Source organism: Anomaloglossus baeobatrachus, chromosome 4 (assembly GCF_048569485.1).
Source record: "Anomaloglossus baeobatrachus isolate aAnoBae1 chromosome 4, aAnoBae1.hap1, whole genome shotgun sequence".
NCBI lineage: Eukaryota > Metazoa > Chordata > Amphibia > Anura > Aromobatidae > Anomaloglossus > Anomaloglossus baeobatrachus.
The window spans coordinates 453,500,726-453,526,917 of NC_134356.1; the positions used below are offsets into that span (position 1 = coordinate 453,500,726).

Consider the following 26,192-nt stretch of genomic DNA (forward strand, 5'->3'; position numbering starts at 1 on the left):
ATCGGTCGCAAGGATTACCAGATACACATACCTGCGGACTACAAGAACCAGGAGGCCGGCGAGGGAACAGAGGGTAAGGTGAGCATAATATGTGTCTGTGTGGAATGGCACAAGTCGTGGAACGAATTGTCTGAGCTTGCATTATTTCCTATGGGAAATTTTGCTTTGCTAGACAAGTAACTTGGTTTACAAGCACAGTCCCAGAACGGATTGTTCTTGCAACCCAAGGTTCCACTGTATTAGATTTATGTGATAATACTCCAGATCCAACCCTGCTTCCACAACACAGCATAGCAGGTTCCTGTGTGTACATGAGCCAGTAGTGTACTGTCTATGTGATAGCGCCATGTCCTCCAGGACACTGAAGATCACTCTCATAAATCGCTGCAGAGCCCTGGACTCTTTCAGCTTCTCAGTGAATCTACATATGTTCTAATGACAAAAAGCATGACATGATATGTAACACAATGCTGCACAGCAGTACGTGCACAGGATGCCGCCTGCCAGTCACACAACTGAGCGGGAAACTCCAGACCAGCATCAGCCTCTCCTCAGATTCAGCGCCCAAAAAATGGCGGGAAGGCACAGAGGCACGGTGACCGACAACTTCCTCTCTACTATCATTGGCTGATTACTAAAGAGTGGGCGGGGCATAGATAATTGCGTGCAATGGGAACACTTGGGGGCGTACTGGAACTTCGAGCGCCAAAGTGTGAGCTTTAAATTGTTCCGCCATAGCTTGTGTGCTGTAGTGTGTGAGTTCGCGGGCGACAGCAGCATGGTGCGCACTAAGGCTGACAGCGCAGGCTCCTCCACCGGCAGCTACAGGAAAGGTGAGCCCAGGGTGTGCGCGCGCGCGGCGGGCGCTACTGCCGGGGATTCTCCCGGAACACCCGCTGCGCTGTCCTCGGCACGGCTCCGTGTCCTCTCTGTAGAAGGCACCGGGATGGGGAGGAAGGGTATTGCTGTAGTGCACTCGTTAGCCGGGCGGGATGTACGGGGTTAGCTGTTGAGGCGCCAAGGCAGCTGCGCGCCAAAATGTCCGAGCGCTTGTGTCCTTGTGAGGTAATGTCCTGTCCGCACGGCCCTACCGTGCTGCGGATTGTGCCCGCCCATGTACGCCGCTCATGTCTGCTCTGTCTTTCAGCTGTTGCTGCCCGAGCTCCGAGGAAATCGTTTGGCGCCGCACCGAGCTCCTCGAGTAACTCCACCTCTCCTACCGGGAAGAAATGTAAGTACTCTCATGGATCGGTGTCTCTTTTGGTCCCAAGTCTGGAATAAGATTTGTGATATACGTGTCCCTGTTTCTTAAACGTTTTTTCATCTTCTGAACTTTGCCATGAAATCCTCAATTTTGGCGCTTTTTTTTTTCTTTCATTAGTCTGCGACCCCCTTTTTAAAATGTAGTTTAACTGCTGTTATAATGGACTTAGCCCTTCTATAGCTCCTACTGGTACTGTACCTGCCACGCTTCCTGACATCCTGCCTAATGTGTGAGTGCAGTTATACCCCTCACTTGTATATTGGGGGCTGCACTGGCTGCAGTGCCATTATGCCCCCCCCTGTATCTGTATATTGGGGGCTGTCTCTGCCCAATGAGTGAGGTGCTGCAGTGCCATTATGCCCCCATATTGTTGGCTGCTTATGACTGGTGGTATTCGCTCCCCAGAGTCAGCACTACCTGATCACTTTTTTGAGAAAAAAAACCCCAATAGATGAGCCATACGGTAAACATGCCGCCAGCATGTGTATACAGGCGGCATGTATGCACTATTCGCAATCAATGCATAGACAGAGAACAAACGAGTATCTGTGCAATAGAATAAATTTTATTTGATGACAAACAGGCAAGACAGCAATACATGCAAATTTAAAAACTACCATATGATCAGAAGGGCATGGAGTATGAGTACAGAGTGTAAATCGAAATAACAATAGCCGTGGGAGAGGCGAAAAGTTCACACTATGTACTGAAAACGTTCGAGTGTAATGAACTCTGACCCCCTCAGTAGCCGTGGGAGAGGTAGGTAAGGGTATCCAAACAGGGGCCAGAAAAAGTGTAATTCACACAATGAAGCATAATGAGCGATATATAGCCGTGGAGGAGGTGACCGCTATATAGTGTTGTGGGTATATAGATTCAAATACAGAATAGCCGTGTGAGAGGTAAACAGTAATCAGACGACTACAATATATATCGGTCACAGATGGAGTATAAGATATCAACAGCAAGGTGCCTCAAAGTAGGATCACCAAGACTGACCCGAGATGTACACCATGGTAACCAGGAATATCTAAAAAGGTTTGACATAATTCAATATAAAGTGCAAATGCATTTGAATATAATGTATTCTATTGCACAGATACTCGTCTGATCACTTTTCTGTCTGCCCAACACAATGAGTGCATTTTCCATCTTCTTTGACTTTGCTCACTACACTGAGATGGTGAGTGGCAAATAATTTTTTTGGGATGAATGAATTCAAGTGGAATTATACTTCTACAAAAACCTGTATTGCTACAATTCTGTGAATTCAGCAACCTGGTGGACTCTGTAACTTCCAAACCATAGAGGGATGTCTAAAAGGGGAAAAAAACCAAAACCCTGACGTGACCCGTTACTGCCACCCGGCTGGTCCTTGCCATATCCCGAGATCTGTGCCGCTTCCAGGGCAATCTGCCGCCTCTAATGTTAGGAGATCTGGGTGTCAATGGAGCCCAGGAGGGTTATGTGGGCAGGAGATCGGCGTCATGACATATGTAAATTCTTCGATTGAGAAAATGACAAGGGAATAAAAACAAAATTTCTGTAATGACTGAGGTCCAATACTGCTTAGTAATTCGGGAGGGGGGGAGGCAGTTGTGGCTCTTAAAGTAGAAAAGTGTTAAAAAATCACAGGACAAAAAATGTAAATTTTCCTGATCAAAGAGCTTAATGGCAACCAGTCACCACAAAAATGCAGAGCAGATATACTGCATCTGCTCACAAAACTATGTAACTTTTAGTTACTCATTTAGACCTCATAGGAATGCCCACTGGATGGAAAATCCCAATCAGTGACTGAATGCTGTCTCTAGGCACACTTCTGCAAAGAAAGCCATCAATCACTGATGCCCACTGAACCAAAAATGTCACAATATAGCCTAGACAGTTTAAGGTTATGTGCGCACACTGGATTTGTTTCAACAGCAAAAAAGTGCACCTTCTGGCAGAAAAACGCACCTACCTTGAGAGAAAACGCATGCTGTTTTACTGCATTATGCTATGTTTTTGGTGCTGTTTAAGGCTACTTTCACACTTGCGTTGAACGGTATCCGTTGCATTGCGTTGTGTAACGGATGCAACGGATGTGTTGCATATAGTGACACAACGGATGCAACGGATGCTGCAAAACAACGCAATTCGTTTTGATTTTTTTTTTTTTTTTCCCGGTTTTACCAGCGGCAGACTATAGTGAACGATCAGCTGATCGTTCCCTGCAGCCGGCCGCTGGGTGATCAGCTGATTGCTCCCAGTAGCCGGCCGCCGGGTGATCAGCTGATCGCTCCCGCCCGCCGGGTGATCAGCTGATCGCTCCCGGCTGCCGGGTGATCAGCTGATCGCTCCCTGCAGCCGGCCGCCGGGTGATCAGCTGATCGCTCCCGGCCGCCGGGTGATCAGCTGATCGCTCCCGGCCGCCGGGTGATCAGCTGATCGCTCCCGGCCGCCGGGTGATCAGCTGATCGCTCCCGGCCGCCGGGTGATCAGCTGATCGCTCCCGGCCGCCGGGTGATCAGCTGATCGCTCCCGGCCGCCGGGTGATCAGCTGATCGCTCCCGGCCGCCGGGTGATCAGCTGATCGCTCCCGGCCGCCGGGTGATCAGCTGATCGCTCCCGGCCGCCGGGTGATCAGCTGATCGCTCCCGGCCGCCGGGTGATCAGCTGATCGCTCCCGGCCGCCGGGTGATCAGCTGATCGCTCCCGGCCGCCGGGTGATCAGCTGATCGCTCCCGGCCGCCGGGTGATCAGCTGATCGCTCCCTGCAGCCGGCTGCCGGGTGATCAGCTGATCGCTCCCTGCAGCCGGCTGCCGGGTGATCAGCTGATCGCTCCCGGCCGCCGGCTGCCGGGTGATCAGCTGATCGCTCCCGGCTGCCGGGTGATCAGCTGATCGCTCCCGGCCGCCGGGTGATCAGCTGATCGCTCCCGGCCGCCGGGTGATCAGCTGATCGCTCCCGGCCGCCGGGTGATCAGCTGATCGCTGTCACTTGCCGGCGCCCGGGCATGCCGGCGGGCGGGCGCTCAGCTGAGCGCTGTGACTTGCCGGCGGCCGGGCATGCTGGTGGCCGGTCATTCAGCTGAGCGCTGTCGCTTGCCGACGGCCGGGCGCTCAGCTGAACGTTCGGCCACCGCGAGCCAAAATAAAGTTTGATTTAAAAAAAAAAAAAAAAAGAGCATGCGCAGTGAAATCCAGAGGATTCCGCTGCTCAAAATAACGTTACATGCTGCGTTCCTCCCGCTGGGCGGAAGCAACGGAGCGTCGCCCAGCGGAAGCAACGCAGCTCCTTTTGGTACAATCCGTCAACCATACAAGTCTATGGGAAACAGCGGAATCCGTTAACGGATTCCGCTGTTTCCCAAAAGGGCGGATTGTAACGGAAGGAAAATAACGCAAGTGTGAAAGTACCCTAAGGCTACATGCACACGCTGCATCTTTTTGTGTTCACAAAATGTAGCCAAAACTGCACCTTGTCAGAGAGAGGCTGGAAATGTCACAAAAAATGCTTGCAATTATAGGTGCGTTTTTCACAACCTGCGTTTTTCTGACAAATGTTGACAAAAACGCAGGAAGAATGAACATGCTGCATTTTCCTTTGTCACAAACGTTTGCCAAAACACTGACAAACTGCAATGTGCGCATAGAAAATCTGACTTCTCATAGACTTTGCTGGGAAGTCAGAGGTCAAAAAGTTCTGACAAACTGCAGCCAAAAACGCAGCAAAAAAAGCAGTGTGCGCATGTAGCCTTACTGCGTTTTTGCCTGCAGTTTTTTTTTAACATTGTCAATGCCAAAACACAGGGAAAAATGCATAAGAGTGAGATGCTACTACTTTTTGCTGCAGAAATTCTGCAGCAAAACCTGTAAGGAAAAAAGACACAATGTGCGCACAGCAGTTTGGATTTCTCATGGCCTTTGCTGGGGAATGACTGCATGAAGCTTGTGAACAAACTGCAGCAAATCCGCTGCAAAAAAACTCAGTGTGCACAGGGCCTAAATGGGTAAATAAAAGTTAGTCTGGAGGCACACTGCATATGACTTGGATTGCTCCTGATTAGACTGAGCTACATGTGTTTAGGGAGCTCACCCACTTGGGTCAGGAGAGCTTGCCAGCCAGTGCAATGTGATCCTCACGTGAGTCATACAGTAGTGTCACTTTTGCCTTTAGATGACAGTTTTGTGAGAAAAAAATTGCAATCTGCTTGGCTCCCCTGCTATATCTGCAGCAAAAAAAGCATATATTTACTTGCATTTCTGTTCTTGCCAAGAAATGAGCACTTGCTGCAAATCTTGAATGTGTCACACCCTACCTTCCGTTGCATCGCCGGTCTCCTGGGATTTGCTGTTTTCTGGTACGGGGCTGGGCTGTGTATCGGGTTACCATAACGACGAGGGAGGAACTTCTGCGGCCAGAGCGCTGACGTCAAAGGCAGAGCCGCCAGCCTCTGATTGGCCAGCGCGCTGCCTTTGAGTAGCGTCTGACAGGAAGTTCCTGCTACGTTGCTATGGATGCCGATGCACAGCCTGGAGTGGTGGACTACAGGACCCAAAGGCCGGCGATGAAATGGAAGGTACGTTATATTATATGCTCACCTTATCTTCTGTTCCATCACGGGCCTCCTGGGTCTTGTAGTTCGCCACGAGAACGTCGCAATGTACCCAGGAACTACAAGAACCATGAGTCCGGCGGTGGAACGTAAGGTAAGGTGAGCATAATATTGTGTTTGTGCGTGCTTATGTGTTTGTGTGGACTGCAAGTGCGGGTTAGAGCGCGGTGGATGTACGGAACCAGAAGTGTGTGAGGTGAGGATTTCGCTCGTACAGCAAAGCTTTCTCGTAAAGCTTTGCTTGTTAAGCGAAATTCTCGTTAAGTGAGGTTCCACTGTATGGGTTTTTATAATATGAGAATGATACTGCATTAAGAGTATTGAACGAGACTGCACGCACTGGCAGAGTTCTGACTGGGATATGCTTTTCGCATACCTGGCTGTGACACAGGTGAATCCTTGCAGTGTGTGCAGGGAGGATTCAGAAGTCTGCAGACACACAGTAACTGAATAGGATAACGGAAGTGAGCACTAATATATATATATTCTGAGTGCAAGCCAAAAAAATACATACTATACAAGGATAAGGCTGCACATCAAACTTAGATAATGGTATAATGCCTCAAGCATATGGACAAATATTGGAAAATACAATGAAAAATGCTACTTGCTAACTTGAACATGTGAATAATGAATTGCATACCTGCCATGAATATTAGGAAAAAAAAGATATTTAGCAATCGCATTGATCAATGTAACTGAGCCCCAAAACCTCGTCAAGGTATATCTCTATATTGGGGTCCCTAGCTCTGCTAAATATCTGCTTTTTCCTAATATTCATGGCAGATATGCAATTCATTATTCACGTGTTCAAGTTAGCAAGTAGCATTTTTCATTGTATTTTCCAATATTTTTCCATATGCTTGAGGCATTATACTATTTAAGTTTGATGTGCAGCCTTATCCTTGTATTGCAGACACACAGTGACTACAAATTTGTCAATATAGACTGGTCACATCCTTTAATATTAGTAGCTATGGAGAAATGCTGTTGGACTCTGGGTTGCTTAGGATAAATGAACATTTTGCTTTGTACTTGTTTTGATAGCTGTTCACCCAATATTAAGCTTTTTACAATTGTGGCACACTAACTTGCGTTAATAAAATCTTTCTTTCTGATCTTAAACATGCAAAGCTGAAAGTAAATATGCAGGGGGCAATCCTGTATGCGTCAGACCAACACCAAAATGGCAGAAAGGTATCGGAGAGTTCTTTGGCGGACCGTCTATAATCCTCTCTGAAAAAGAAAACCGTGAACCATCTGATGATGAGGAAGCTGGTGGCAGTGGCGTTAAAAAAGCACCGAGGAAGTGAGTAGCAAAGGTTTTGTAATCATGCACCAAAGAGTTCTGGCTTTTATGCTACTTATAGTTGGCTTAGCTGACTGTTCCTTTTATACATATCTAAACTAAAAAAGAAAACTTGTTAAAACTGTTTAACTTTTAAACTGAGATTCTTTTTTAAAGCTACCCAGTCTCAGCTTAAAAGTATGTTTAAGTTGCTTAGACAGACCAGACAGTCTAAATGCTTGTATACACTGGCCAACCCTCGGCAGATTTTTCTGTGGCCGTAGGCTCATTGTTCTTAACAGCAAATGTCCTGCCAAGAACTGACTTTTATGCTAGTTTAGACCATTTCTTATGAAGTGTGTTTGGCCAATTAGCTTACACTGGCCAATTTATTGGACAATGAGTAATGCTCACTTTTAGGCTACATCTTTTTGTGTTCACAAACTGCAGCCAAAACTGCACGTTGTCAGAGAGGGCCTGGAAATGTTAAAAAATGCTTGTAATTGTAGGTGCGTTTTTCACAGCATGCGTTTTCTTTTTCGCTCCATTGGGAGACCCAGACAATTGGGTGTATAGCTATTGCCTCCGGAGGCCACACAAAGTATTACACTTAAAAGTGTAAGGCCCCTCCCCTTCTGGCTATACACCCCCAGTGGGATCACTGGCTCACCAGTTTTGTGCTTTGTGCGAAGGAGGCAACACATCCACGCATAGCTCCACTGTTTAGTCAGCAGCAGCTGCTGACTATGTCGGATGGAAGAAAAGAGGGCCCATACAGGGCTCCCAGCATGCTCCCTTCTCACCCCACTTCATGTCGGAGGTGTTTGTTAAGGTTGAGGTACCCATTGCGGGTACGGAGGCTGGAGCCCACATGCTGCTTCCTTCCCCATCCCTTTTTACAGGGCTCTGGGTGAAGTGGGATTCTATCGGTCTCCAGGCACAGAGACCGTGCTCCATCCACAGCCCCTGGTATCTGCTGGACATGGAGCGGAGTATCTTCAGGGACATGGCCCTGCTACATGGAGGTACTCGGTGTCCCTGTGGGGACCGCGCAGACACACGGCAGCACTGCTGGGTGTGTTAGTGCGCCAGGGACAGCGGCGCTGTCCGCACTAGTGCCATCGCACACCACAGCGTTGCTGGGTGTGTTAGTGTATTGGGTGACTACCGCGCTATCCGCCGCTGCCGTTTTTATTTAAGGCGCCGCTGGGATTTGTGGTGCGCCGGGGACTTCCGCGCCGGCCAGCACTGATATGCCGGCCGCGCTTATTAACTCGAGTCCCCGGCTTCTGGGCCTAGTCTCCCTTCGTTACCGCCCACAGGCCTGACAGTCAGGGTAGGGGCGTGACGCTGCATAGCACAGCAGCGCTGAGAGCTGGAGTATGTTTTGCATACTCCACCCCTCTCACTGTGTGCACTGTGAAACCGGATTCCCGCACTTTCTCAGGCACGCCCACGGCTTCCTTGTCTACACAGGACGCCGGCAGCCATTAGTGTCAGTTTCTGTACGATACAGAGACAAGTGTGGAAGACCCTGGCATTCTGATAGTCACACAATCGCTGCAACAGGCGTTAAGCAGCACCTGTGGTGCTAACCCCACTAGTGCAGAAGTGCACTTATAGATATGCTTGTACTATATACATTGCACTGTTTGGTCGCACGTTGTATATACCCTCCTGGATTGTGCGGAGGAGTTATCAGCATATTCTCTGTGTACAACAAAGGTGCAGAACCACATGTTTTTTCTATGCAGCCGGTACAGCATGTACGGCTATACGGCCGGCAGGTTACATAGACCCCCATTATATCCAACTCAGCCGGAGTCTCTGCTAATGGCCAGAGGATGAGGACGGTGTCTGCAGTATTTACTGACAGATTTTCTGAGACTATGGCTATGATACTAGAAGCCTAGCAGTCCGGACATGTCTCTCACAACATGGGCACTGTTGAATCATTGATCCATGGCCCCCCTCAGTGTGAACAACTAACAGCTCCGGGAATGTCACATGCATCCCAGAGTCACGGCTCTGCACAGCCGTCAGTCCCAGACAGCCTAAGCGGGCTCACTATGAGCGGCCCTCGGTTTCATCAGGGTCCTAGCAGAATGACTCTCTGTGTAATGAGGCGGAAGTAGCGGCTCAGGATTCTGATCCTGAGACCGCTCTCAATCTGGATACACCTAATGGTGACGCCATAGTGAATAATCTTATAGCGTCCTTCAATAGAATGTTGGTTATTTCTCTCCCAGCTCCTCCAGTGGAGGAGTCAGCTTCAGGCAGTCCAGGAACACCACACTTATCCAGATATGCGCTTCTCCAAACGGCTTAGGATACACGTTATCCCTGCCCCCTGACGTGGTCAAGGACTGGACCCAGTGTCCCAAGCGGCATCCTCCAATCTCCAGGCTTGTAGCTAGATCCATAGTTGCAGTGGGAGATGGAGCTGCACTTAAAGATGCCACTAACAGACAGATGGATCTCTGGTCTAAATCCATCTATGTGGCTGTCGGCGCACCGTTGGCTCCAGCATTCTCGCCCTTGGGGCACTCCAAGCTATTTCAGCTTGTCTTACACAGATTGACACGGTTACACGTACATCTGTGCCGCAGGTGGCATCCTTAACCTCTCAAATGTCTGCATTTGTTTCTTACGCGATTCAGGTTGCCCTAGACTCTGCGAACCGTGCGGCAGTAGCCTCCGCTACTCCGTGTTTTTAAGCAGAGCCTGGTCTGCTCGTTAAGTGAATGGAAGGCAGATTCTGCTTCCAAAAAAGGGTGCTTAACCAGTTGCCTTTTTCTGCTGACCGACTGTTTGGTGAGCGTTTGGATGTAACCATTAAACAGTCCAGGGGTAAGGATTCATCCTTTCCTCAGCCCGGGCACAACAAACCCCAACAGAGCAGGAGGCAGTCGGGGTTTCGGTCTTTTCGAGGCTCGGGCAGGTCCCATTTTTCCTCGTCCAATGTGGACTCAAAAGGATCAGAGGAGCTCAGATTCTTGGCGGGCTCAGTCACGCCCAAAAAAGGAGACAGTCTGAAAACCCGCTTCCAAGGCGGCTTCCTCATGACTTGCGGCCTCCTCTCTCCACATCCTCGGTCGGTAGCAGGCTTTCCCGCCTTGGCGATATTTAGCTGCCATAGGTCAATGACCGTTGGGTGTGAGACATTCTGTCTCACGGGTACAGGATAGAGCTCACTTCTCGTCCTCCAACTCGATTCTTCAGAACTTCTCCACCTCCCGGCCGAGCCGCTGCTCTTCTGCAAACAGGGTGCACTCTATAGGCAGAAAGAGTGATGACCCCCGTTCCTCTTCAGGAACAAGGTCACGGTTTTTACCCCAAATTATTTGTGGTGCCTATAAGAACGGGCCGTTCCGTCCCGTTCTGGATCTAAAACTGCTCAGCAAGCTCGTGGACACCAGGCGGTTCCGGATGGAATCCCTCCGCCATGTCATCGCCTCAATGTCCCAAGGAGATTTCCTAGCATCATTAGGCATCAAGGATGCTTATCCACACGTGCCGATTGATCCAGAGCACTAGCGTTTCTACGCTTCGTTATAGGAGACGAACACCTTCTGTTCGTAGCTCTACCTTCCGGCTAGCGACAGTCCCACTGGTCTTCGCCAAGGTCAGGGCAACAGTAGTCACAGTCCTGCACTCTCAGGGTCACTCTGTGATCCCATATTTAGGCGATCTACTTGTCAAGGCACTCTCTTAGGAAACATGCCGACACTGCCCGAACGTTGCGCTGGAGACTCTCTAGAGTTTTGGGTGGATCATCAACTTTTTAAAGTCAGATCCGACCCCGACCCTATCGCTAACATATCTAGGCATGGAGTTTCATACTCTCTCAGCGATAGTGAAGCTTCCGCTAGACAAACAGCATTCACTACGGGCTGCAATCTCTTCTTTAAGAACCAGTCGCACACATTAAGACGCCTCATGCACTTCCTACGTAAGATGGTAGCAATGGAGGCAGTTCTTTTCGCGCAGTTTCATCTGCGTCCACTACAATGTGACATTCTCCGCCAATGGGACGGGGAGTCGACCTCCCTCAACAGAGTAGTCTTTCTTTCTCAGGCGGCCAAGGAATCTCTACGGTGGTGGCTTCTTCCCACCTCATGGTCAAAAAGAAGGTCCTTCCTATCCCCATCCTGGGCGATAGTTACGACAGACGCGAGTCTATCAGGGTGGGGAGCAGTTTTTCTCCACCACAGCGCTCAGGGTACGTGGACTCAGCAAGAGTCCACCCTTCAGATCAATGTTCTTGAACACAGAGCAGTGTATCTTGCCCTACAAACCTTCCAACAGCAGCTGGAAAGCAAGCAAATCCGACTTCAGTCGGACAACTCCACAGCGGTGGCATACATCAACCACCAAGGAAGAACGCGCAACCGGCAAGCCTTCCAGGAAGTCCGGCAGGTTCTGATGTGGGTGGAAGACACGGCATCCACCATATCTACAGTTCACATCCCAGGCGTGGAAAACTAGGAAGCTGACTTCCTAAGTCGCCGGGGTGTGGCCGAAAGGGTATGGTCTCTTCACCCGGACGGGTTTCAGGAGATCTGGCGCCGCTGACAGAGGCCGGACGTCGATCTAATGGCGTCACGGCACAACAACAATGTGCCAGCTTCATGGCACGGTTTCACAATCATCGAGCTCTGGCGGCAGACGCCTTAGTTCAGCATTGGTCGCAGTTCCAGCTACCTTATGTGCCACCTCTGGCATTGTTGCCCAGAGTGCTGCGTTAGATCAGGACCGACTGCGGCCGCGCCATCCTCGTCGCTACAGATTGGACGAGGATGTTGTGGTTCCCGGTTCTGTGGTGCCTCACGGTAGGCTAACCGGGGGCACTACCAGACCAATCAGACTGGCTGTCTCAAGGGCCATTCTTCCATTTGAATTCTACGGCCCTCAACCTGATGGTGTGGCATTGAGTCCTGGAACCTAGTGTCGTCAGGATTACCTCAGGACGTGGTTGCCACCATGAGACAGGCTAGCATACCAACGTCCGCCAAGATTGACCACAGGACGTGGAAGATATTCTTATCTCGGTGCTCGGCGCAGGGTGTTTCTCCCTGGCCGGTTGCATCGTCTGTTTCCTTCCTTCCTACAATCTAGGTTGGAAAAAGGGTTGTCGCTCAGTTCCCTTTAGGGACAAGTCTCAGCGCTATCTGTATTTTTTCAGAGACGACTTCCTCAGGTACGCACGTTCCTACGGGGAGTTTGTCTTCTCAGCACTCCGTACAGGCGGCCGTTAGAGCCCTGGGATCTGAACAAGGTTCTAATTGCTCTCCAGATGCCGCCTTTCGAGCCTTTGAAAGAGGTCTCCCTTCCCGCTTTCTCGGGAAGTGGCCTTCTAGTAACGGTCTCGTCTCTTAGGAAAGTTTCCGAGCTAGCAACGCTCTCATACAAATCTCCCTTCCTGGTCCTTCACCAGGACAGGGTAGTTCTGCGTCCGATTCCGGAATTTCTCCCTAAGGTGGTATCCCACTTTCATATCAATCAGGATATCACCTCACCTTCTTTGTGTCCTCGTCCAGTCCATCAATTTCAGAAGGATTTGCATCTGTTGGTTCTGGTGAGAGCACTCAGGTTCTACTTCCCGCATGGTGCTCCTGCGCCACCCGGATGCACTCTTTGTCCTTGTCGCTGGTCGGCGTAAACAGTCGCAAGCTTCTGAATCCACCCTGGCTCGGGGGATCGAGGAACCAATTCTTGAAACCTACAGTTCTACTGGGCTTCTGGTTCTCTCAAGGCTGAAGGCCCATTCTACCAGAGCCGTGGGTGCATCCTGGGCATTACGGCACCAGGCTACGGCTCAGCAGGTGTGTCAGGCACCTACCTGATTGAGTCTGCATACTTTTACCAAGCATTTTCAGGTGCATACCTACGCTTCGGCAGACGCCAGCCTAGGTAGATAAGTCCTTCAGGCGGCGATTGCCCACCTATAGGAAAGGGCTGTTTGACGGCCCTATCACGAGGTATTCTTTTACCCACCCAGGGACTGCTTTTGGACGTCCCAATTGTCTGGGTCTCCCAATGGAGCGAAAAAGAAGGGAATTTTGTTTACTTACCGTAAATTCCTTTTCTTCTAGCTCCAATTGGGAGACCCAGCACCCGCCCTGTTTTCTCGGGGTTTTTCTGTTTTTTCGGGTACACATGTTGTTCATGTGGTATGGTTCAGTTCTCCGATGTTTCCTCGGATTGAATTGGTCTTTAAACCAGTTATTGGCTTTCCTCCTTCTTGCTTTGGCACTAAAACTGGTGAGCCAGTGATCCCACTGGGGGTGTATAGCCAGAAGGGGAGGGGCCTTACACTTTTAAGTGTAATACTTTGTGTGGCCTCCGGAGGCAATAGCTATACACCCAATTGTCTGGGTCTCCCAATTGGAGCTAGAAGAAAAGGAATTTACGGTAAGTAAACAAAATTCCCTTCTTTACTGTGTTTTTGTGACAAATGCAGGAAGAATGAACATGCTGCATTTTTTTTTTTTTTTTTTTTGTCACAAACTTTTGACACTGCAATGTGCGCATAGCAAATCTGACTTCTCATAGACTTTTCTGGGAAGTCAAAGTTCTGGCAGCAAAAAAACGCAGTGTGCCCATGTAGCCTTAAGCAATGTACATGCACCCAAAGACTTCACCAGCTATCAGTTTGCGTCCTTGTGTAAAGATGCACCAAATGGTGTTGTAATTTTAGTGCGCTAGATGGTTCATTTAGACCACAGCTGCTGAGTGTCATGGTAAGCATGGCCCTCATTTATGCGTTCTATTTAAAAAAAAAAAAAAAAAAAAAAAATATTCATGAGCCATAGTCAGAATGTGTTGTCATCCTCAACACTGTGTGAAATCTCTATGTAATGACTGAAGTAATTTCATGTTTACCTTAACCATACATTTATAAAAAAAAACTTACTGTGCTATGAAATGCTTTTGTGCTGTGAAAAAAACCTCACAACATTCAGTGGGTATGGAAAGTTTTCAGACCCCTTTAAATCTTTCACTGTTTCATTACAGCTGTTTGTATATTAATGAGAAATGAATTTTTTTTTTTTTAATGCACCAGTCTGCACCCCATCTTAAGAGAAAAAAAGCAAATGTAGAAATTTCTTTTTCGCTCCTAATTGGGAGACCCAGACAGTGGGTGTATAGCTACTGCCTCTGGAGGCCGCACAAAGAACTACACTTAAAAGTGTAAGGCCCCTCCCCTTCTGGCTATACACCCTCCCGTAGGAGTACGGATTCCTCAGTTTTAGCTTTGTGCGCAGGAGGTCAGACACGCACGCATAGCTCCATTGTTTTTAGTCAGCAGCAGCTGCTGACTATGTCGGATGGAAGAAAAGAGGGCCCATACAGGGCTCCCAGCATGCTCCCTTCTCACCCCACTGTATGTCGGAGGTGTTTGTAAGGTTGAGGTACCCATTGCGGGTACGGCGGCAGGAGCCCACATGCTGATTCCTTCCCCATCCCTTTTTACAGGGCTCTGGGTGAAGTGGGATTTACTGGTCTCCAGGCACTGAGACCGTGCTCCATCTACAGCCCCTGGAGAAGATGCTGGATGGAGCGGAGTACATCAGGGACATGGCCCTGCTTCCTCAAGGTACTCTGTGTCCCCGTGCATTTGGCGCTCACACCGCAGCATGCTGGGTGTTGTAGTGCGCCGGGGACATCAGCGCTGCGGCGCTTGCGCCATGGCCTCATTCAGCTTCGCTGAAGCAGGCACACTTCTGGGAATCGGTCGCGCCGGCCGCTGGGACTGCGGCGCGGCTGGCACTTGTGGTGCGCCGGGGACTTCAGCGCGGGCCGCGCTTTTACGGCGGCCGCGCTGATAACTCGAGTCCCCGGCTTTTGCGGCCTGCTTCCGTTCGTTCCCGCCCCCAGACCTGCCAGTCAGGAGAGGGGCGGGACGCTGGTCAGTGCATCAGCGCCGAGGGCTGGAGTCGTTTTTACATACTCCAGCCCTCACAATCGGCACAGAGGGGACACTGTTTCCCGCACTTTTGTTTAGGAACTCCCACGGACCGCCCCTCTCCACAGACGCCGGCAGCCATTCCTGCTGACACGCTGAGCTGCAGAGGGGAGCCGGGGAGACCCAGACAAGGAATTCTGCGCCTCTTACCCGCTATTCAGCGGGCGGTAAGCAGCCCTCAGGGCTCACCCCCTCTTGTGCCAGTAGTATTCTTAGTATTTTGTTTCTACAAATACTTTGTATTGCATAGCGCTGGTCGCCCTTTGGCTATAGACTCTCTCACATTGCAGAGAGCCAGCAGCATGTCGTCCGTAAAACGCAAGGGTGCCAAGGCACAGACATTATATGCTTCCTGCACCGCATGTGGGACTTTTCTACCGGCAGGCTCCACGGACCCCCATTGTGTGCAGTGCTCGGCCCCTGCGGCGCTTGCACAGTCGGGACCTCTGCTGGACGTGACCCAGGGTGTACCACCTGTGAATGCTGTCCAAGTGACAGGAACTGAGTTTGCAGCTTTTGCTGACAGAATGTCTCTCACTATGTCACAAATTCTTGACACATTGCGAGCTAGGCCTGTACTTCAGGCCACGGACACTGTGCAATCATTGCCCCCTGGTCCCCCTCAGCTGAGTTACCTCCAAGCTCCGGGACGGGCACATACACCTCAGGGTGAAGACTCTGACTCGGACGATGGCCCCGGGCAGCCTAAGCGGGCTCGCTATGACGGGCCTTCACATTCATCTCAATGGTCAGGATCCCAGCGAGATGAATCTATGGGTGATGAGGCGGACGTAACTGATCAGGATTCTGATCCTGGGACCGCTCTCAATCTAGATACACCAGATGGTGACGCCATAGTTAATGATCTTATATTTAACATCAATAAGATGTTAAATATTTCCCCACCAGCTCCTCTTGTAGAGGAGTCAGCTTCGCAGCACGAGAGAATCCATTTCAGATACCCTAAGCGTACATTAAGCACTTTTCTGGACCACGCTGACTTTAGAGACGCAATCCAGAAACCCCACGCTTATCCTGAAAGGCGTTTTTCTAAACGGCTTAAAGATACACGCTATCCTTTTCCCCCTGAGGTGGTCAAGGGTTGGACCCAGTGTCCAAAAGTGGATCCTCCAATTTCCAGGCTTGCAGCTAGATCCTTGGTTGCAGTTGAAGATGGAGCGGCACTTAAAGATGCCACTGACAGGCAGATGGAGCTCTGGCTGAAATCCATCTATGAAGCGATTGGAGCGTCATTAGCGCCATCTTTTGCGGCCGTATGGGCACTCCAAGCTATCTCAGCCGGGCTTGCGCAAGTCGACTCAGTCACACGTGCATTTGCCCCGCAGGTAGCACCATTGACCTCGCAAATGGCGGCATTCGCGTCGTACGCGATTAATGCTGTTCTTGACGCTACAAGCCGCACGGCAGTGGCGTCAGCCAACTCCGTTGTTTTGCGTAGGGCCCTGTGGTTGAGACATTGGAAAGCAGATTCTCATTCCAAGAAGTGCTTAACCAATTTGCCTTTTTCTCGTGACCGATTGTTTGGAGAGCGTTTGGATGAAATCATCAAACACTCCAAGGGTAAGGACTCATCCTTACCGCAACACAGACAAAACAAACCCCAACAGAGGAAGGGTCAGTCTGGTTATCGGTCCTTTCGAGGACCGGGCAGGTCCCAATTCGCCTCGTCAAAAAAGACTCAAAAAGACCAGAGACGCTCAGATTCTTGGAGGTCTCAGTCACGCCCAAAAAGGACAGCCGGAGGAACCGTTGCCAAGACGGCGTCCTCCTGACTTGCAGTCTCCGATTCCCACACCCGCGGTCGGTGGGAGGCTTTCCCACTTTGGCGACATTTGGCTGTCACGCGTCAAAGACCGTTGGGTGAGGGATATTCTGTCTCACGGGTACAGGATAGAGTTCAGTTCTCGTCCGCCAACTCGTTTCTTCAGAACTTCTCCACCACCAGACCGAGCCGATGCTCTGTTGCAGGCGGTGGCCGCTCTAAAGGCGGAAGGAGTGGTGACCTCCGTCCCTCTTCAGGAACAAGGTCACGGTTTTTACTCCAATCTGTTTGTGGTCCCAAAAAAGGACAGATCGTATCGACCTGTCCTGGATCTAAAGTTGCTCAACAGACACGTAAAAGTCAGGAGGTTCCGGATGGAATCCCTACGCTCCGTCATAGCCTCAATGTCTCAAGGAGATTTTCTAGCATCAATAGATATCAAAGATGCGTATCTCCACGTGCCGATTGCACCAGAGCATCAGCGTTTCCTACGCTTCGTCATACACGACGAACACCTGCAGTTCGTAGCGTTACCTTTCGGTCTGGCAACAGCCCCCCGGGTCTTCACCAAAGTCATGGCAGCAGTAGTAGCTGTTCTGCACTCGCAGGGTCACTCGGTCATCCCGTATCTAGACGACCTGCTTATAAAGGCACCCTCTCAAGAGGCATGCCAGCACAGTCTGAAGGTGGCACTAGACACTCTCCAGAGTTTCGGGTGGATTATCAACTTTCCAAAGTCTCATCTAACCCCGACCCAATCTCTGACTTATCTTGGCATGGAGTTTCATACTCTCTCAGCGATAGTGAGGCTTCCACTGGACAAGCAGTGCTCGCTACGGACTGGAGTGCAATCTCTCCTTCAGAGCCAGTCGCACTCACTGAGGCGCCTCATGCATTTCCTAGGAAAGATGGTAGCAGCAATGGAGGCAGTCCCGTTCGCGCAGTTTCATCTGCGCCCTCTACAATGGGACATTCTACGCCAATGGGATGGGAAATCGACGTCCCTCGACAGGACTTTCTCCCTCTCTCAGACTGCCAAGGACTCTCTGCGTTGGTGGCTTCTCCCCACCTCATTGTCACAGGGAAAGTCGTTCCTTCCCCCGTCCTGGGCAGTGGTCACGACGGATGCGAGCCTATCAGGGTGGGGAGCGGTGTTTCTCCACCACAGGGCTCAGGGGACGTGGACTCAGGAAGAGTCCACCCTGCAGATCAATGTTCTGGAAATCAGAGCAATCTATCTTGCCCTGCGAGCCTTCCAACAATGGCTGGAAGGCAAGCAGATTCGGATTCAGTCGGACAATTCCACGGCGGTGGCGTACATCAACCACCAAGGGGGAACACGCAGTCGCCAAGCTTTTCAAGAAGTCCAGCGGATTTTGACGTGGGTGGAAAGCAGAGCGTCCACCATATCCGCAGTTCACATCCCAGGCGTGGAAAACTGGGAAGCAGACTTTCTCAGTCGCCAGGGCATGGACACAGGAGAATGGTCCCTTCACCCGGACGTGTTTCAGCAGATCTGTTGCCGCTGGGGGACGCCGGACGTCGATCTGATGGCGTCACGGCACAACAACAAGGTCCCAGTTTTCATGGCACGGTCTCACGATCACCGAGCACTGGCGGCAGACGCCTTGGTTCAGGATTGGTCGCAATTCCGACTCCCCTATGTGTTCCCACCTCTAGCATTGTTACCACAGAGTTCTCCGGAAAATCAAGTCCGACTGCCATCGAGCCATACTCGTCGCTCCAGATTGGCCAAGAAGGTCGTGGTACCCGGATCTGTGGCATCTCACGGTAGGCCAACCGTGGACACTACCAGACCGTCCAGATTTGCTGTCTCAAGGGCCGTTTTTCCATCTGAATTCTGCGGCCCTGAACCTGACTGTGTGGCCATTGAGTCCTGGATCCTAGCGGCCTCAGGTTTATCTCATGAAGTTGTTGCCACAATGAGACAGGCTAGAAAACCATCCTCAGCTAAGATCTATCACAGGACGTGGAAGATATTCTTAGCGTGGTGCTTGGCTCAAGGGTTTTCTCCCTGGCCATTTGCATTGCCAATTTTTCTTTCCTTCCTGCAGTCTGGGTTGGAAAAAGGTTTGTCGCTTAGCTCTCTTAAGGGTCAAGTCTCCGCGCTATCAGTATTCTTTCAGAAGCGCTTGGCACGGCTTTCTAAAGTACGCACGTTTCTCCAAGGAGTTTGTCATATCGTTCCTCCTTACAGACGGCCATTGGAACCCTGGGATCTGAACAAGGTTCTCATTGCTCTCCAGAAGCCGCCTTTCGAGCCTTTGAAAGAGGTTCCCCTTTCTCGGCTTTCACAAAAGGTAGTTTTTCTTGTGGCGGTCACGTCTCTTCGAAGAGTGTCCGAGCTAGCGGCGTTATCTTGCAAATCTCCCTTCCTGGTGTTTCACCAAGACAAGGTAGTACTGCGTCCAATTCCAGAGTTTTCTCCCAAGGTGGTTTCTTCCTTTCATCTCAATCAGGATATCACTTTGCCATCTTTGTGTCCGCATCCAGTTCACCAATTTGAAAAGGGTTTACATCTGTTGGACCTGGTGAGAGCACTCAGGATTTACATTTCTCGCACGGCGTCTCTACGCCGTTCTGATGCGCTCTTTGTCCTAGTCGCTGGTCAGCATAAGGGATCGCAAGCTTCCAAATCCACCCTGGCGCGGTGGATCAAGGAACCAATTCTTCACACATACCGTTCTGCTGGGCTTCCGATTCCATCTGGACTGAAGGCCCATTCTACCAGAGCCGTGGGTGCGTCCTGGGCATTGCGGCATCAGGCTACGGCTCAGCAAGTGTGCCAGGCGGCTACCTGGTCGAGTCTGCACACGTTTACCAAACACTATCAAGTGCATACCTACGCTTCGGCAGATGCCAGCCTAGGTAGACAGGTCCTTCAGGCGGCGGTGGCCCACCTGTAGGAAGAGGCTGTCTGACAGCCCGTTCATGTGGTATCTTTTTACCCACCCAGGGACTGCTTTTGGACGTCCCACTGTCTGGGTCTCCCAATTAGGAGCGAAAAAGAAGGGAATTTTGTTTACTTACCGTAAATTCCTTTTCTTCTAGCTCCAATTGGGAGACCCAGCACCCGCCCTATTTGTTCTTAGGGTTTCGTTTTTCGGGTGCACATGTTGTTCATGTTGTTTCTTAAGTTCTCCGATCTTGTTATCGGATTGAATTTGTTTTTGAAACTGTTATTGGCTTTCCTCCTTCTTGCTTTGGTACTAAAACTGAGGAATCCGTACTCCTACGGGAGGGTGTATAGCCAGAAGGGGAGGGGCCTTACACTTTTAAGTGTAGTTCTTTGTGCGGCCTCCAGAGGCAGTAGCTATACACCCACTGTCTGGGTCTCCCAATTGGAGCTAGAAGAAAAGGAATTTACGGTAAGTAAACAAAATTCCCTTCTTTTGTAAATTTATTAACCCCCTTCACGACCATGGACGGATCTATCCGTCGTGGATCGTGTGCTGTTAAGCCCCGCCCCCTCCCGCGGGCAGGGTGCGCCGATCGCCCCACCCATCAGCTGTTTTCAACAGCTGACGTGTGCCTGCATGTTACGAGTGGAATCGCATTCCACCCATAACATTAACCCCTTACATCTTGCTGCCGAAGTCTGGCAGCGAGATGTGTATATACGCGCAGTGAAGATTTTCACTTAACGCCGCCCCCACCGGAAGTCACGTGAGTGATCATGTGACTTTCGGTGGTTGCCATGGTAGCACAGGGTTGTGTGATGACGCCTACAGCTATGACGTTTCACTTTCGTTTTCACTCAGCCTGGAGGCCAGTGAAGCAGGAAGTGACCATATCTGCTGTTTACAGCTGTATAGCTGTGATCTGCAGATAGATCAGAGCGATCGGATTGCTGATCACTATAGCCCCCTAGGGGACTAGTAAAATAAAAAAAAAAAAAAAGTTTTAAATTTAAAAAAAACCTAAGCTCAAATCACCCCCCTTTCACCCCATTGAAAATTAAAGGGTTAAAAAAATATACACATTTGGTATCGCCACGTTCAGAAATGCCCGATCTATCAAAATATAAAATCAAACTGATCAGTAAATGGTGTAGTGGCAAAAAATTCCAAACACCAAAATTACGTTTTGTTTTTTTTTTTTTTGGTCGCCGCAAGTTTTAGGCAAAATGCAATAACAGGCAATCAAAATGTAGCATATGCGCAAAAATGGTACCATTAGAAACGTCAGCTAGAGACGCAAAAAATAAGCAGCCGCTGAGCCATAGATCCCAAAAAAATGAGAACGCTACGTGTTTCGGAAAATGGCGCAAAACGTACGCCACTTTTATTGGACAAGCTTGTGAATTTTTTTTTAACCCTTTAGATACAACTAAACCTATTCATGTTTGCTGTCTACAAACTCGCACCGACCTCAGGCATCATACCCACACATCGGTTTTATCATATAGTGAATAAAACATTCCAAAAACTATTGTGCCATCACACTTTTTTTGCAGTTTTTCCACACTTGGAATTTTTTTTGTTTTCCAGTACACCATATGGTAAAACTTTTATGGTTTCATTTAAAAGTACAACTTGTCCCGCAAAAAACAAGCCCTCATATGGCAAGATTGACGGAAAAATAAAAAAATTACGGCGCTTGGAAGGGGAGCAAAAAAAAATCTAAAGTGCCCTGGGGCTGAAGGGGTTAAACAGGAAAAACTGAAATATCACATGGTCATAAGTGTTCATTTGTTCACACTCTTATTTAAATCACATGCTGTCCATTTCCTTGTGATCCTCCTTAAAATAGTTCTACTCCATTTGTAGTCCAGCTTTGTTTAATTGAACTAACAGGACTTGATTTGGAAAGGCGCACACCTGTCTATATAAAACCTCAAAGTTCATATCAGACCAAATGAGAATAATGAGGTCAAAGGAAATGCCTAAGGAGCTCAGACACAATTGTGGCAAAGCACAGATCTGGCCAAGGTTACAAAAGAATTTCTGCAGTACTCAAGGTTCCTAAGAGCACAGTGGCCTCCATAGTCCTTAAATGGAACACGTTTGGGACCACCAGAACTCTTCCTAGACCTGGCCGTCCTGTCAAACTGAGCAATTGTGGGAGAGCCTTAGTGAGAGAGGTAAAGAACCCCAAGATCACTGTGGCTGAGCTCCAGAGATGCAGTAGGGAAATAGGAGAAAGTTCCTACAAAGCCAACTATCACTGCAACTCTCCACCAATCAGGCCTTTATAGCAGTGTGGCCAACGGAAGCCTCTCAGTGCAAGACATATGAAAGCCCACATAGTTTGCAAAAAATACATGAAGGATTCCCAGACTGAGAAATAAGATTCTCTGGTCTAATTAGACGAAGGTAGAACTGTTTGGAGATGATTCTAAGCGGTATGTGTGGAGAAAACCAGGCACTGCTGATCACCTGCCCAATACAATCCCAACAGTGAAACATGGTGGCAGCATCATGCTATGGGGGTGTTTTACAGCTGCAGGGACAGGACGACCGGTTGCAATTGAAGGAAAGATGAATGTGGCAAAGTACAGAGATCCTGGAAGAAAACCTCTTTCAGAGTGCTCAGGACCTCAGACCCTAAGCACACGGCTAAAATAACATAGGAGTGGCTTCAGAACAACTGACCATTCTTGACTGGCCCAGCCAGAGCCATGACCTAAACCCAATTGAGCATCTCTGGAGAGACCTGAAAATTGCTGTTCACCAATGTTCACCATCCAACCTGATGGAACTGGAGAGGATCCCAAAATCCAGGTGTGAAAAACTTGTTGCATCATTCCCAAGAAGACTCATGGCTGCACTAGCTCAAAAGGGTGCTTCTACTCAATACTGAGCAAAGGGTCTGAATACTTATGACCATGTGATATTGCAGTTTTTCTTGTTTAATTTCCAACAATTTCTACATTGTGTTTTTTTATATATATATATATATATATGTGTGCAGAGTACATTAATGTGAAAAAAATTAATTCTTTTGAATTAACCAAATGGCTGTAATGAAACAAATTTAACCCCTTCAGCCCCGGGGCACTTTCCGTTCTTGCGTTTTTGTTTTTTGCTCCCCTTCTTCCGAGAGCCGTAACTTTTTTATTTTTCCGTCAATCTTGCCATATGAGGGCTTGCTTATTCCGGGACAAGTTGTACTTTTAAATTAAACCATAAGTTTTACCATGTGGTGTACTGGAATGCAGCAAAAAAATTCCAAGTGTGGAAAAATTGCAAAAAAAGTGTGATTGCACAATAGTTTTTGGGATGTTTTATTCACGGTGTTCACTATATGGTAAAACTGTGTGGGTATGATGCCTGAGGTCGGTGCGAGTTTGTAGACACCAAACATGTATAGGTTTACTTGTATCTAAGGGGTTAAAAAAAAATTCACAAGTTTGTCCAATAAAAGTGGCGCGCGTTTTGCGCCATTTTTCAAAACACGTAGCGTTCTCATTTTTTGGGATCTATGGCTCAGTGATGGCTTATTTTTTGCGTCTCGAGCTGATGTTTCTAATGGTAGCATTTTTGCGCAGATGCTACGTTTTTGATCGCCTGTTATTGCATTTTGCGTAAAACTTGCGGCGACCAAAAAACGTAATTTTGGCGTTTGGAATTTTTTTGCCACTACGTCGTTTACCAATCAGATTAATTGATTTTATATTTTGATCGGGCATTTCTGAACGCGGCGATACCAAATATGTGTATTTATTTATTTTTTTAACCCTTTAATTTTCAATGGGCGGAAAGGGGGGTGATTTGAACTTTTAGGTTTTTTGTTTTTTTTTTTAATTTTTTAAAACTTTTTTTTACTTTTACTAGTCCCCCTAGGGGGCTATAGCGATCAGCAATCCGATTGCTGATCGCTATCTGCTGATTACAGCTATACCGCTGTAAACAGCAGAAATAGTCACTTTCTTTTTTCCTCTGTTCCGTGCCGAGGAAGAATGAAAGTGAAACTTAATAGCAGCAGGCGTCATCACATGACCCTGTGCTACGATGGCAACCACCGAACGTCACGTGATCACTCACGTGACGTCCGGAGGGGGCGGCGGTATGTAAAAAACATGGCTGCGCACATATAGATCTCGCTGCCAGACTTTGGCAGCGAGATCTAAGGGGTTAATGTTCCGGGTGGAATGCGATTCCACTCGGAACATGTAGGCACACGTCAGCTGTTGAAAACAGCTATGTGTGCCGATCCACGCCGCCTGCCTGCGGCAGGGGGCGGGGCTTACCGGGACACGATCCATGACGGAAAGATCCGTCCATGGTTGTGAAGGGATTAAAGGGGTCTGAATACTTTCCATAACCACTGTCAATTTATGGTCAGTGGATTTGAAGCTTGAAGCAATCACTGCAAAGGTCGTGTCATAATGACTTATCTACAGCAGAATTATTTGCACAATCAAATTTCACAAATGGCAAGCTGCAAAATCTGTCATAAATGTCAGATCTGCTCCTTACATATACTGGCCACCTGCATATGGATATGATGTAATCTTTTTCTCAATACTACATCATGCAGACTCTTTTCAGACTAAGTTTTGCTTATCAACCTCTGAACATACTCTTTGGGCTGTGTTTTTATATATAGGTGGGGAGGCAGTTAAAACTTGTGTACTAAACTAAGTTCTAAAGCTTTGTTGAATGCAACTCAACTAATTGATATCACCAACTACGCTTTATAATAATCTGCTATATACTTCCTTAAATTCCAGATCTCGTCCTTTGCCTGAAGATGATGCCTCAGAAGAAGAATGACTCAAGATTTGATGCATAATGTAAATTTGTAAATAAAATGTTGCCTTTTTGTACAGATGGTTCTTCTGTTCTACTTTCAACTCTTGTCAGCTCATTATATGCGTTTACACTCTTAGCTTATTAATTTTTTTAAGCTCTTCAGTTGGTTGTAAGACTGAACATGTTTATGTCTTATTAAAAATTACGAGTTACACTTACTGTGTTCAGATCGATAACATGTAGTGTCTTGTGTATTAAGTTGTGGCATGTTAAACTTTGAAACAGTCTAATTAAACAATTACAAAGCATGTTTAACCTTTTGCGATTATGTACCCTTTAACATTTAGTACATTGCCTATCCTTGAGCTGTTAAATTCTTGGTCACTGAACAATGGTATGCTCACATTGAAAGGAACTTTATACTGCACCTTGATGTACAAAATTCATAAAGCATTTTCATACAGTCTAGGGCCGGTTGGACTGGGATGTCCAAATTTGGCACTCATTGGTAGAGGATGCTATTTTGATTTCAGGTCCGGAGGCCCCCTCGGCCCATGATGTGCCTATTTTCAGTGTTTATATGTCTGGATTTGGTGTAGAGATGGGGTGTAATCATGCCTTTTGGCAGGAAAGTATTTTATATCAAACTTCAACAATGAAGGCTGAAATTAAAACCTACATTATTTATATCTAATTTTAGCAGTGAGCTGCCATTGCCACATACGAGGGGTGATCCAAAAGTAATGATGATCAATAATAAACACAATGAATATATATTAAAAAATAATAATTTTTCTACATAGTTTCCTAACAAGTCTAGACATTTAGTCAATCTCTTTTCTAAACTAAAAAAAAATCCCCAACAGCGGTTATCACATCGCTATTGTCAAATTTCTTGCCCCGGAGGTGTTCCTTGAGGCGAGGATAGAGAAGTCACTGGGGGCTAGATCTGGCAACTAAAGTGGGGTGTTCCACGAGTTCAAAACCCGCTTCTTGAATGGTTGCCATGGCAACCATTTTGTGATGAAATTAAAATTGAACTGATTAGCCATTATGACCATTATGTTTGGAGGAGAAAGGGAGAAGTTTTGAAGTTTAAGAACACCATTCCAACTATGAAACACAGGAGTGGCAGCATAATGTTGTGGGGTTGTTATACTGCAGGAGGGACTGGTGCACTTCACAAAATGATGGCATCATGAGGGAAGATTGTGCCAATAAGGCGACATCTCAAGACATAAGGCAGGAACTTAAAGCTTTGGTGGAAATGGGTCTTCCAAATGGACAATGACCAGAAGCATGGTCCCAAACTGGTTTCAAAGTGATTTAAGGATAACAAAGCCAATATTTTGGAGTGGCTCAATCTGAATCCTATTCAAAATTTATGGGCAAAGCTAAAAAGGCCGCTGCGAGCAAGGTGATCTACAAACAAGGCTCAGTTACACCAGTTCTGTCAGGAGGAATGGGCCTAAATTTCTACCAACTATTGTGAAGCTTGTGGAAAAATATCCAAAACGTTTTACCCAAGTCACAGTTTAAGGGCAATGGTTACATATACTAATGAAATGT

At 48.2% G+C, this 26,192-nt stretch overlaps 1 protein-coding gene across 1 annotated transcript; it reads left to right on the forward strand.

Moving 5' to 3' along the window:
• Positions 1-683: 683 nt before the first annotated feature.
• On the forward strand, positions 684-26,192 carry LOC142301665 (PCNA-associated factor-like). The gene is made up of 4 exons (XM_075342682.1): positions 684-833; positions 1,148-1,231; positions 7,000-7,174; positions 24,602-26,192. The coding sequence occupies exons 1-4, from the start codon at positions 779-781 to the stop codon at positions 24,642-24,644; spliced, it is 357 nt and encodes a 118-aa protein (XP_075198797.1). The 5' UTR covers positions 684-778; the 3' UTR covers positions 24,645-26,192.

Coding starts and splice junctions, on each gene's coding strand:
- LOC142301665 (XM_075342682.1), top strand. CDS start 779: ATGGTGCGCACTAAGGCTGACAGCGCAGGCTCCTCCACCGGCAGCTAC. Junction 834..1,147: donor CACCGGCAGCTACAGGAAAG/GTGAGCCCAGGG, acceptor TCTGTCTTTCAG/CTGTTGCTGCCCGAGCTCCG. Junction 1,232..6,999: donor CTCTCCTACCGGGAAGAAAT/GTAAGTACTCTC, acceptor AAACATGCAAAG/CTGAAAGTAAATATGCAGGG.